The sequence below is a fragment of the Ostrinia nubilalis genome, chromosome 16 (assembly GCF_963855985.1).
Source record: "Ostrinia nubilalis chromosome 16, ilOstNubi1.1, whole genome shotgun sequence".
Classification (NCBI taxonomy): Eukaryota; Metazoa; Arthropoda; class Insecta; order Lepidoptera; family Crambidae; genus Ostrinia; species Ostrinia nubilalis.
Genome location: NC_087103.1, coordinates 6253185 through 6267177, shown reverse-complemented (window position 1 = coordinate 6267177; position 13993 = coordinate 6253185). Strand labels below are relative to the sequence as shown.

At 35.5% G+C, this 13993-nt stretch overlaps 1 protein-coding gene across 1 annotated transcript in view; it reads left to right on the top strand.

Moving 5' to 3' along the window:
* The window catches only part of LOC135079527 (probable phospholipid-transporting ATPase IM), a 76541-nt gene that overhangs the window by 42401 nt on the left and 20147 nt on the right, over window positions 1-13993 (top strand). Inside the window, exons 4-8 of the mRNA XM_063974180.1 lie at window positions 2198-2256; window positions 3555-3767; window positions 7501-7706; window positions 9818-9948; window positions 11590-11789. Coding sequence (XP_063830250.1) covers window positions 2198-2256; window positions 3555-3767; window positions 7501-7706; window positions 9818-9948; window positions 11590-11789 — 809 coding nt within the window. The remainder of the gene's footprint in view (window positions 1-2197; window positions 2257-3554; window positions 3768-7500; window positions 7707-9817; window positions 9949-11589; window positions 11790-13993) is intronic.

Below are 13993 nucleotides of genomic sequence, written 5' to 3'. Positions count from 1 at the left end.
TTACGCAGTGAATGTAGTTAGTTAGCTGGCCTCGATGGTTCTTATTTAAAAGCTACCTACAGTAATGTTCTGCAGCTAAAGAACCTCTCTTAACTAATGAAATTCAAGCTATGTTTACTTAGCTACGTATATGTCCCTAAGGGTAAAGTTGGTAAAGGGGAACTGCCCTTGAAAATATGATAAACCTTATGCCGAAAGTAATCGATAGTCGTCCCTTAGGCGCCGGCGAGACTCAAGTGCCTCTTACCGCCTACCATACAAAACAAAGCATTCAATACAACAGGTTCTAAAATATTTTCATAACTTACACTATTATTGATATAATACTTTGTTTAAATTATAGACAGACGAAAACTATTGATACACTCATTTTATGGTGCGATACGGTTGTTAAGTTAGCTAGCACCTTATTTTCATTACTCGAAACTGACAATTATCGCTATGTTAATGACTATGCGAGTTCAGCTTAATTATACGTCAGTATTTCGTGTAAGTGACAAGTTAAAACCGTTGTCCATCAAATGTTATTGGTTTTAACTTTTAACAAACCAGCGAAGTGCGTGTCAGGCTACGCGCAGTTACGTAGTTTTGGGATATTGACTAAGTCAGTCAGTCATTTTCTGTGTAATTATCAATAAAAATCAAGTCAGCTTTATGAGTAAGGTGACCCATCTCTCCCTCCCACTCACCCGGCTTGGTGAAAAAATAAGGGTTCGTTGTTTTTAATTCGGAACCATGAAAAGAGTCGTTTTCCATTAACTCTTTGTAGGAACGAGCTTTTTCTTTTTCACGTTGTTTTTTTACCTACTAAAGAAGATAAAGCTAACTAAACATTGTTTTTGGACCCTAATCATCAACAAGCGAAACGGATAATTCTGCGATTATTTGGTTTTCTGGGGATTTTAATGTAATTGATAATTTGCTGCTGCATTTTGGCTCTATCAAACTAACCATAAAAGGCTTTTAATTTATAAAACGACATAAGGGTTTGTTTGATTGATTTAAGTATTCTGTAGTCGTGTATTAGTCACGTATTACATAACTTGCTTAGGCATTTATTGAACACTACTTACTCAAAATATTTCTTGCATAGCATAGAGTTAAACTAATTTAAATTAAAAGAGGTAGGACTAACTAACTTAAGGTCACCAAATTGTCAAAATAAATTATTGAAGAAGTTCTGTATCATGGGAAGACACTTGGAATAGGAAGTAGTTTCTTCTGTGACGATAGTAAAGTTAAATATCTTCAAGTTCTTCAGCTCATTTATAAATCTTCCATGCCCGTAGCATGGCACGTTCGATTGAATGGAGTTACATTTGCTAACAAAAGCTTGTTTTAATGGCTTCCCCGATCTCGGCGAGAGCGGAGCGTGCATTTAACTTTACGATTAAATCACTCTCAAGTGCTCCAAGTGATGGATATTTATTATTTAATAAGTTATTTCGAATACTTTTGGAAGTGTACCGAGATTTACTCGTAATTGGAGCGAACATGGAATTTTGTTTAACAAAGTTACTGAATTTCCCGCATTTTAAACAGGGATAGGAACACACTAATAAGAAACATGTTTTTTTGAAAGTTGATTGTATGTAGGTACCTGTAAAATTTTATTATCACAAATCATTGTACATAATTATTTATTGATCGCAACATAGTGACACATCTCGATTACATGAAGCTGTGTACCTAATCTCTGTCCTGATTAATTATGCGATTACAGTCTCTAACATCTATTGTCTTTTTCCTAATAGATCGGATAATAATGATGATCATTAACTGATGAGATAACAGTTTATTTTATCAACTCGGAGCGTATAATCCGTAATCTAGATTCTAGTACATAGAGTATTGTTATGTTGGAAGTTAGCACTTAAACAACAGTTGTCCATTAATATACATGATATTCTACAATCTATTATTCTATCTTACATGCAAATAGGTCGCAGGAGCAATAAGGATTTGATAAAAATATGGGTTTATAGAAACTTTGAAATAAAATGAAACACGTTTTTACAACTTAATACAGTATTAGGCTGAGTTGCACCATGAACTTTGACCGTAATTTTGACGATAACCGGTGATTTTTGTAAATGGAGTTTGACAGATTTTTGACGTTTGTTAGTTAAAGTAATATGGTGCAACCCAGCCTTAATATGATTGTTTTAATGAAAACTGACTTTGTTTGTTGTTTCAGAGAATGAACGGAGAATCAAAGCCAATAACAGAGAGTACAACGCCCAGTTTCGCTATGCCGTAAGTTACTTTTATTTGTACAACAATATTATTCAAAAATACATAAAAATAGTATAATGAATTGGACGAGAAATATACAAGTTTATTTATTTAGTCAAGGCACAATAGCTTATTATTTTCTGACACTTTCTGTTACGAGTGTTTTCTTACCACAACGTCAGGAGAAAATCTGAGCTTATAATCGCTTGATATAATGCTGTAATCCATGGATATTAAGATTATATCAGAATTACGATCTAGATTATAAAACAATGTGCGATGTTAAGTACCATCCTTCGTAGAGAAGGAAGTGCCCGATACGGTCTAATGTTTTGTAATTTGACGCATGATTTGCCAGCTCTTATACAATGATGATTACGTAGCTACTGAGCAAAAATAATGCCATGACACTACTATAGGTACGTTAGCCCCAATGTTACATATTTAATTAAACCCACGGCCGTATAGGTCAAGCTATTTTTAGTTGTGAGCACTAATTTCATATGACTTTGATGCTAAAACCTAAGGTCTAATTATATCAGCAAGAATCCTTTCCGCTAGATTTTCCAATAATCTAATCCCTTGGTTACTAATAAATTACATCAGATAGAGTCTATCGTCGTCTGTAGGCAATCGCCCGACGCAAAGCTGCCTAAGCAAGCTAAGCCTATTACTTAGTTAACTGTCGATCACCAATTTGGTTGCTGCTGTAGGTATTACCAAAGAATATTAATGTTACTGGTATTACGCAGGCTGCTACCACCAACCGATCAACATGGAAATCTTTGGGGGAGGCCTATGTTCGGCAGTGGACGTCCTATGGCTGAAATGATGCTGATGATGATGATTACGGACGACATCACATCAAGCTAAATACACAGTGGCGTACAGCGTTGTAACACAGGCTATTTTGCAATAAAACTGTATAGTCTGAGAGCTTAGTGTGAGTTTACATCAAACGTCGTCACATCGTAAAAAAATTACATTAAATGTATGACGGATTGTACAGCGCCTAGCGGAAACTTTCAAGAACTAAAATCTTCATATATTTTTTTAACGCGCTCGCTAGTGACGACGTTTGATGTAAACTCACACTAAGAGTAGGCGCACACCGTTGATTTTTAGTTGGCCGATAGTTGTGCCCGATTTTAAATGTATGAAGAATCGGCCAAATCGAATCGGAGTAGTGTGCGCACTCCCATACGCGACACGACTAAACTATCGGCCGACGAAAAATCAACGGTGTGCGCCTACTCTAAGCCCTCTGATATCTGTCGACTGTACTCGCATGAAAACTGACCGTGTGTCTTTTGTTTCAGAACAACTACATCAAGACATCGAAGTACTCGATCGTAACATTCCTGCCGCTGAATCTGCTCGAGCAGTTCCAGCGGCTGGCCAACTTCTATTTCTTGTGCCTGTTGGTGCTCCAGCTCATCCCGGCCATCTCCTCGCTGACGCCGATCACCACCGCCATACCACTCATCGGGGTACTCGCGTTGACTGCAGTCAAAGACGCCTACGACGATTTCGTAAGTCTGCTTTTTTCAGTCTGTTGAATTATAGTAGTTTTAAATTTTTGAGTCTAAAGTTACGGGATCTAAAGTTTAGACCTCCATTTCATCCTCTTCCTTAGGGGTTGAATTTTGGAAAATTCAATTTTCTTAGCAGATGCCTACGTCGCGTAATAACTAGGTAACTGCGTGACAAAATTTCAGCGCAATTCGTTCAGTACCTACCTAGTTTAAGCTGTGTTGGATAAATCAGTCGGTAGCTGTAGCCTTTTATTATATCTAAAAAGATTTGATTTGTGTGGATTGCTGTAGGTAGACATCAAGTTGATAAGGTTATATCCGCATCATGTATTAAATTTTATTGAAAGTGCTTAGCGAGTTCATCCACCCTTTCTCCTGACCCACTTCGCCAGATTCCGTGCGCACACGTCATATAAACAAAGCCTATGTTAATGCAAGGGCTGTTCGTTATCTACAATATTATTCACTTCATGTATATTTCGCTTTTTTATACTCTTTGAGCTGCAACTGTTTAACACAGAACATTTCATTGTGTATAGAATCTGTTCAGTGTACATGATATAAATAGGTATTCTATGTTATATTCCAAGAATAACCGATAACAAAGTAATACATATTAGTATTCCACAGGGCTCTATTTTTCTTATCTTTTTTAGTTCGTTGTGAAACACGATTGCAAAAACTCAAAAGCAACAGGAACATTTAGAGATAAAACATATAACCAGTCTGCTCGTAATTGCGTGCTCAATTTTTAAAGCCTTGTTAGTTAGTCAGACCTGATTTTTTTATTTCGTTCCAGAGTGAAAATATCTATTGTAAGAAGCTAAATTTATTTGCAAAAGTAGGAAAAAACTAATTTATAAACCTCGTTCCTATTTATGAAACGCTCAACAGCACACCCGACAAAAGAGATTTCAGGCAAAGAGTTTCTCCGCTGCGATAAAAAACACTTATCCAAAGATACGTACCATAATCATAGCTATTAGACAACGCTAAAATCTCAAGAATGGAAATTGCTATGAGCAAACTCTATTACCGGTATCCTTCCGTTTGGCCAAATTACTTTTCGCCAAATTTCACTCCGCAAACAACTTATCGCCAAAGTTTCATTTCCCAAATAAACTTTTAGCAACTGTACTTTTCGCAACTAATTCATTTGGTCAAATTAACATTTGGCCAAATTTTACTTGGCAAATGTTTATATAGCAAATGTTTTATTTTGCCAAATATTATATCCCAAATAATTTGCTTGGTCAAATTGACACTTCACATACGAGTACCCACCGTTACCCACAAATCAAAGCATAAGGCACATGGTCATGGTTTTCACAATAATTTTATGTAAAACAGAGAGATTGCAGAAAATAGTATGGTTGCAGAAAGTAAGTGTTGTAGAAAATAGTAGGTTAGGTTAGGTTAGAACAGTGACCCTTAATGCGCGAAGGCGAGCGAAGCGTGCCGCGGCAGCGGCCGCCGAGCGCTAGAATCATCTCTATTGCTAATGAATCATTTGGAAATTTCGATAAAATAGAATGAAATATAAAAATTTATTTAGAAAAAAATTTATATTAACTACCCACTAAACAAAATAATAACCACAAGCTAATTTGTATTCCATTCTATGCACCAATCAAATTGTTTTGTAAATAGTTTATCGTGAAATATTTTTGCCAAATGAAACATTTGGCAAAACATACTTTGCCAAACAATAATTTGCTAAACAATAATATGCCAAAAACGACATTTGCGAATTAAAAGTTTGCAATAAGTTGTTTTGCCAAATGAGAATTTGCCAAATGAAAATTTGCGAAACGTTGTTTGCGATGTGATAATTTGGGAAACGTTTTTTGGCCAAACATTAGTAATCCTCTATTACCACATACCGCGCTTCTGATGCGCGTTAACACGTGCACTGCAACAGTCGCGCGGCGGAATGCTCGGGCCCGATAATTGATTCACCATCGCCACTACAGATGATCGGAGTGATAGGAATTTGGAAATTGGAACAATTGTCTCTTCGTGAGAACCGTAATTTACTGAACTCCACCGAGCGATAAATTTAATAAAACCAATTTGATAGGCGGCGTGCAATTTGGCGACATTAATGTATTAAATTGTCGTTATCAATTTAGCCGAGTGCTCCATGATATAACTTTAAGACTATACCAACTAATCGATATATAATAGATCATTGTTTCAGTATATTATGTAACTTCGATCCGTGGTTCCATGGTTTAGGCTTAGAGCGAGAACATGCTTATATTTGTTTAAACTTAACCTTAAGTACTTAAGCTTCAAAAAATTAGTTAAAAGCAAATGAAATAAGTATAATATTAAGTTTTTCTATATATCAGACAATGGACTATAATATGGTAAATGTTAAATTGATCGTTAAATCGTAAATCGCAGCTGCATACCTACTCATAGTTATATTACAGGAATCCTTATATAGGGTTAATATGTACAATGGAACGTCCATATCCGTCGCACCTAGTATTCATAACAGACAGACAGTGAACTCATTCATGCCAGCATGGAAATTGTTGTGGACCGCGAATAAGCCTCTATTGTGGATCAAGGACGGCGCCGTAATTAGTGCTCTGCCGCTAAAGTTCAATCAATTCTCTTGCAAAACTACCAGACGACCCATATAACCTTTGATATTAGACCACAGTTTTTATAACAGGGAAATAAAAATAAGTTGATTTAGAAGCTGGCTGTGTACGCAACGACTGCATTGATTAGAATGCAAAGATTTGTTACGTTTTCTTGTTTTGCATAATGAATAACTTTTGCAATTTCGTACTTTTAGTCACTATTCAAAAGAGTATAAATTATGACAGGAGAATAGCCAAAATGCAAACCAGTTTTTAGTTTTTGTGTGTTAATGAGCAAATTATCGTCTTGGTCACTTTGCGAGCAATGGTTGCTTCATAAATGCCGCAGTGGTTACAGAAACAAACAGATTTTTTAAGCAGAATAACTTTTGCAAAGAGTAATGCAATGTCCATGTTCATTATGGCAGGTCGATATATCTTGCTACTCCTGCAAGTTTGTATCAGGATTCAGGATGTAATGTGTCAGCTAGATAGAATAGAATTGTTTCTTGAATTAGTTAAATCTATTTTTAGCTGTTTGTGTATTCAAGATTTATAAATAATCAGCGCCTGCCTGTGCAATGTGAGAATAACTCTCAATGTCAGTGTCGCGACAAATCGATACATAGTACACTGCTCAAACAATCGTCACCTTTCTTTTCATTTTTTTACGTAACGACACGGCTAAAGAACATGTAATTGTTATTTAAACTGTTTATTTGCTTGTCACATGGTAACTGTTACCATAAATATTCGGACTACTTCAGACTTTTCGTGGATTATTAGTTTTTCTTGCATGGCCATTGCCCTTGGGTCTTAGTAATTGCTGTCTAGTATCTCGTTATCTTTTGGGAAGTCCAGAATCTTTATCATTTATGTAGGGATTTACACTCATTACAAAATGTGGAAACTTACTAACATCCTAATGATGATACTATTAAAAAGTATTTAATAAATATTCACTCTAGATTAATATTGGAAAAGGGTAGTTACTTTATTTTATAGGGTGTCTAAATATAAAAAACAATTACTCTACTCTAATTGATAACTAATCAATTTTGAAGACTAGAATGAATTGTTCTTTTAAAGGAACTTATGCCTTTTAACTTATGTAATTGTCCGTTTTGTTACAGCAACGTCACCAAAACGACTCGCAAGTGAACCACCGGCGGGCGAAGACGCTGCGCAATGGCAAGCTTGTGGAGGAGAAGTGGGCGTCTGTTCAGGTGGGAGACGTCATCAGGCTGGAGAACGACCAGTTCGTCGCCGCAGACATCCTTCTGCTCAGCACGTCGGAGCCTAACGGGCTCTGCTACATTGAGACCGCTGAGCTTGATGGGTAAGTCGAAGATCGTCATCTCATTTCACTTATTTTTCATAGGACTTGATAAACATTTCTTCATAGGTCTCCCCCATTAGTGCACTGATTCTAGGTTACTGAGTGCTCAGAGTAGATTTGATAGGAAGACTTTTGTTTCAGGGAGAAGGCAGATAACAAAGTACAGTTTGTAAAATATATGTATTTTTTATAACATTTAACATAAACGATTACATAATCAAATCAATCAAATATTATTTACACAATCTATTTGAAAATCGATTAACAGACGGTGTTTTATGGTTATCAAGAAACTAGTGAATAAAATTGATGACCTTTTCATCCCTTTCACTTATTGCCAAACTTCAACTAATCCGTATGTACACCAAGGCCTTCCAGTTCCTGCATCAATCTGATAATAATATTTTTTACGCTTGCATAAGAAATATTCGCAATCGTGTTTGTTTTGTTACATAATAAAATAATCATGTTATCCTGAAGACAGTTTTGTAACCATACGATTTACACACACGAGAAGGAATTAAAGGTCGGGTTTTTATATTTGGATTTATTTGAGATTGAAAATGTAAAACAAATGCCTACACAATGTGGTTTCAATGTATTACTTATGTAATCTCCGCTCATTAGGCATGTACTCGACCCTTGTCAATTCAAGCGTATAAATTTTCACTGTAATGAAAAATTTGTATTACACAATGTGATCTCGAATAAAAAGTTACGATTTCGAATAATATGTAAGTTAACTTTTTTTTGAAGTTTGTTACACTAAGCTTGGTCACACGTGGAGGTCAAACCTGTGCTTATTCATTAATTATTAAAAAGAATATGACATGCATTTAACGTAATGACGTGTCCGCTGGACATGCTACACGCACTATCTGATTTATGACGGTGTGAATGAGTCACCATGATTTGATTGCAGTGAAAGGACAGTTTGCTTACTTACTTCATCATCTTTGTTTACTTCCTTCACGTATATTCGTCATTGTGGTTAATACCTACATTAGAACCCGATAACAAAATGTTACTTAGAACTTAATTAGACATCTAACAAACACCTATTAGCTATTAATCAAAAATTACTGTACTGACAAATACCTAACTGAATTTACTTCGTCATTTGTCCAAGTATGTAGTTTATCAATCTGGTATTCTATGAAAATCAATAGAGTATTATTATAGGTTCTGGGCTACTTAATTATAGCCTTACTAATTTAGTTCTGTTTTACTTTCTGTACTTTCTCTATATACATATTTATTGTAGCAAATAGGTATTTGGAAAGCGTAATTAAAAATTCTCATGTAGTAGACACTGACATGTTTCATTATCTTTAATTATTTACGTAACTTCGCTTTAAGAAATGGTAATCTGTGCTGTTGAATGAACAAAAGTAAGTACATAGTGAGTTCTGCAGTTAATTCTAATGGTGATCTCTACATTTTGTATAGTTATGTTTTCTTCCAGTTAGTTACTGTAACCAGCTGTAAGAAAATAAGGTTATACATTTTCTGAGTATTGAACCCGAATCGTTTTGTATAAAATGTTAAGGCTGGTATAAACCTTTGTTAATAAACAGTTATAAAGCTGGGGCAGCTCGTCTAAATGAAAAAGGTTATTACTTCGTTATAGTTGATTAATCGTATTCTGAAACGTTATGACGCGAACAATAAAGATATAATTAAAATCCTCATGCTATGGACATAATGTAGGCGCACATAAATTTCTTATTTGAGCATAAAAGTTTATTGTCTCAGTCTCAGTTTATATGTTGGGATTTTACCTGATCTTGCTGTTATACAAACCTAATTAATATTTTTATCACTATCATTAGGCACGGTCTTTTTATCTTTGCCTCCTCTCGAGTCGCCGTGGGCGTCCTTTGTAATATTGTAGTACTCTCATCCTTAAGTAGGTCAAGTAATTAAGAATTAAAAATAGAACTTTAGGGTCTAGTTATCGAGCGAGTTGTTGCCCCTTGTAAGGTAAAAAAGTTCGTTTATTTAATTAGGACTTCGGCAAGAGATATCATATTTACTTTCTGGAAATTAGTGGGCATGTAATTAAGTTCTTCTATCAGGGTTTATTGACATTATGTATTTTTTTGTTGCAGGGAGACAAACTTGAAATGTCGCCAGTGCCTTTTGGAGACAGCCGCGATGGGCCAGGACGACGGCAAACTGGGCGCGTTCGACGGCGAGATCGTATGCGAAACACCAAACAACCTGCTAAATAAGTTCGAAGGTCAGGAAAACAAACTTTTACAATAGGTTAGAGGTTCAAAACGGGACCAATGAACGCTAAGTTAGATAGTTTTCCTGTCACTGAACTCGAAACGGAATTGTTGGGTTAGTTTATCGGAGTAAATATAGCCTGAATCAGTGTAAAGTCCAGCCATTCCATGGAATACAGGTTCATTAAACGTAATTTCTCGGAACTTTTCCATAACTGTCAACTTCTACAGATATAGCGCTCAATAATACCAACGAGAGAGTTCCGAGCTAAAACTGTCTTGGGACCGGCAATGAAATTAATCAGAAGTCAATAGGTGTTCGAAGTTTGTACCTATTTATTAGCGAACTCTATAGTTGGTTCTCCACGAGTATTGGCACATTTTCAATGTATTAGCGACCGATCCGTCGGTATTACACATTACCTGTTAGTAAATGCGCTTGCAATGCATTCATGAAATGCATTGCGGCGAACAATATGATTTGAAGTACCTACTCGCAATGACTTTACTTACTGTTGTTTCCCATTCATGCGAGTATTCTGAGCTCCTGCCTCTAATAATTTTGTTTATCGGTTGTGATTCATGAATGCCATCGTATTTTGTCGTCGTGGTGACGCATGATAGCAAGTTAAAAGTAAATAAATAGCATTTAAATACGGAACAAAAATAGTGAAAGAGCCATAGCTCTTATCTTGTGTAATTTACTTCATTTTCATTAATGAAAGTCATGTTCTAAAGTGTTTTTTGAATGTTATTCTTACTGTAAAATGATGGAACTTTTCGCAAGAATTCAGAAAATAGAAGAAAATTTCGAGATTGTAGGCTACATCGAAATCGTCAGATCATAATACACATAAAATGATACCTATTGATTTTATTTACTTCAAAGCTACACGTGATATGATAATGATCGAACACAACATGTGTAGGTATTTATTTGTTTGGATAAAACAAACAGTGACATCACAATCCACACCCCCACAGATCTACTATGGAGTGAAGCGTAACCTTTGAGGAAGGACTATGACGTCATAAGTCATTAAACTTGTGTTGCCTACAAACTGTTGTGTATCGAGTATACATAAAGGTTATTGCAAAAGGACAATAGCATTTATAAAGACATATACAGAGTTTTTAGTTTGCCCATTCAGAATGGCTCATTATTATCTACAACAGTTTTACATTTTCCTTAAAGTAAATCGTGATATTAAGTCTCTATTTTTGCGAATTTCATATTTTAAATAAACATTCATGCTTCATGCTCGCCTCTGTTCTGAAAAAAATAGTGCCAGGCATTCCATTTTTTTCATTCTTATACGAACGAGTATCATCGCTACGAGTAGCCTACAAGAAGCTGCAAAGAGCACAATCAGATCCCGACTTTTTCAGATGAATTGCGTACGCGTGCTTACTTAAGTCTGATCAGTATGGTAATTTCAAAATGACTGTGGTCCGCTGCCGTTGGATATAAACTTTATAAACCCCCCAAGCAGTGCCAAACTTTGACAACCAGAGAACACGACCTTCTGCCTTTTTCATCCATGAAATAAAAGTGTTCGTGTTATTAATATTTCCTCATTAAATCTGTTAGTAAACACTAGCCTTATTAACCGTCTTCAAAAATGGGTTATTCATGGTGCAATTTTGTTCAGGCACGTTGAGCTGGCGCGACCAGCACTTCTCGCTGGACAACGACAAGATCCTGCTGCGTGGCTGCGTTCTCCGCAACACGTCGTGGTGCTACGGCGTCGTCGTGTTCGCCGGCAAGGACACCAAGCTGATGCAGAACTCCGGGAAGACCAAGTTCAAGCGCACGAGCATAGATAGGCTACTTAATTTTCTTATTATAGGGGTAAGTAACACAAATTATGTTACCGCTTACTCTTATTTCAAGTTTAACTTTCCCCCGGGATAAACTTGACCTTCACTGGTTGGGTTTTTATTGGCGGTCAAGCTGTAGATCCTGGCTACACAGTAGTTGCGGTGGAAACTAGAGGTGGGAATAGTCCCGTACTCTAATTTCGGATTGGCCCAATTGTTTATTTTGAAAACTGGTAGAGAATGTCATATGGCATGTAGGTAGTTCGCCTTTTGTAACCTGTTCAATGTGTAAATATTTTTTAAATAAATAAAATAAGTGCTGCTTCCAATATGGTAAATGACTCCACCAGTTTCTCTTGCGCGTTTCTCCAATAGATTTTGTACGGCAAAAACAAGCTATGACCACATGATGTACCTTTTTCGCCAATTGTCTTGCATTGTATAAAAGCCCTAAAACTTATATTTGATGACCAATAATTGCAAACTGATGAGATTTTCTGGGCTATAATTATAGTATATCTTTTAGAAGTTTCGCAATAATATTATTAGGTGAAACTAATGGGGCGTGAATTCTTATCTATCTATTCAATTTGCAGTGCCACTTTTAGTCGAAAAAAACTTTCACCTATTGGTAGAACCCATATGTGTATGTTTTTTTATGTAATACGCAATTAGTTGACGACATTGCCGACCTTGCTTTAACGCGCTGTGGGCCACTGGGAATCATACGAAAGATTTGTCACGATATAGCTTATACATGGAACTCTTTTTTTTATTAGCCTGGGTAGTCCATACTACTACCATACTTGATACAAATGTCCAATCAATTACCACGTACTTGCAGTGCGTTTTTTTTAAATAAGAAAGTAAAGTCAATATGTGAATAATGTTCTCTATTTGTTTACGTTGATTCATTGAAGCAGTTCAGCACGTAAGAGTAATTTCATTAACAAAATTCAGGTAGTTTTGCCCGTCAATTTGATTGTTAATTAATGAGCAACTGCTATCAAAGTCACGGCCTTGCAAAAAAGGAAACTGCTAACGATATGAGTTATTTAGTGAATTCGTGGAACGAAAACTTTGCAGTTGCATTACTATACAGTGTCGAACAAATAATATGTTGGTTTATCGCTATGAGAATACATTTTAATTACACAATGTTATTTTCACTATTTACAAGGACGTAGATAATATGCACGGAACTTGGCATAAAGAGAGAGTTCAAATGTTGAATAGACATGCCACTTATTATGAGGGTAGATCATAACATAAATTCTAATGCACATAAAGATACATATTATGACCGTGACTCTCAATGCGTCAGTTTCCAATGTTAGTAATTATTATTATGATTAAGTTACATTAACCTTTAACTATAGTCGTGAAAAAATAATCACACTCCCATGGACGTCGGGTCTCACAGACCCCTATCTAAAATTCTTCATAATTTCATATCTGAACCAATTTGAATTTATCAAAGAGTTGATATATATCTAATAACTATTAATAAAGGATCTAGTAGTAAATTAATCAATTTTTAATCATTATTTAATTATTTTTTGGCAAATTTAAAAAACATAGACGTTTTTCAGTGTTAATTGACTTAGCATCACATATAGGCTCCTTAATTACAGTCGATTCATAATAAATCAAACTAATACTTTTTTCCTTGCTAATTAATAACCGTGTAACATAAAAACATAAACAGAATTTCTGAAAGACATAAAATAAAAATTTTGACAAGGGTTAAACTTACAAAAATTATAAACAGTGGCCTAGAACACTAAAGACAAATTATCTCTACAGGCATGTGTCATCTTTCTTTGAGAGCTTTGATAGGCAAAATATACACCATTCAGAATCGGAATCGGCAGCAATGGTACCTTCTAAGACATCTAAACTCAAAAGGAGGATCGTCTACAAGTAAAACCTTACTTCTGGAATGTTACTTAGATAGTTGGGCTAATAATATAGCTGATATACTCAGATACTTTCTACCATTATGTATTCTTAAACTAAAACAATTTACAACATATTATAATGATATACTATAAAAAAATTATAGTTGACAAGTCACATCCATACAAGTATGTTTGTATGGAAATTATAGTCATCGGGTCTCCCAGACCCCGATAAAATTTTGGATGGTTATTACTCAAGTAATAAGTGCCGGAAGACGCGATTTTATGCCTCCTCGGTCCTAACACAGTTAAAACTGAAGCTACTGAGATGGTC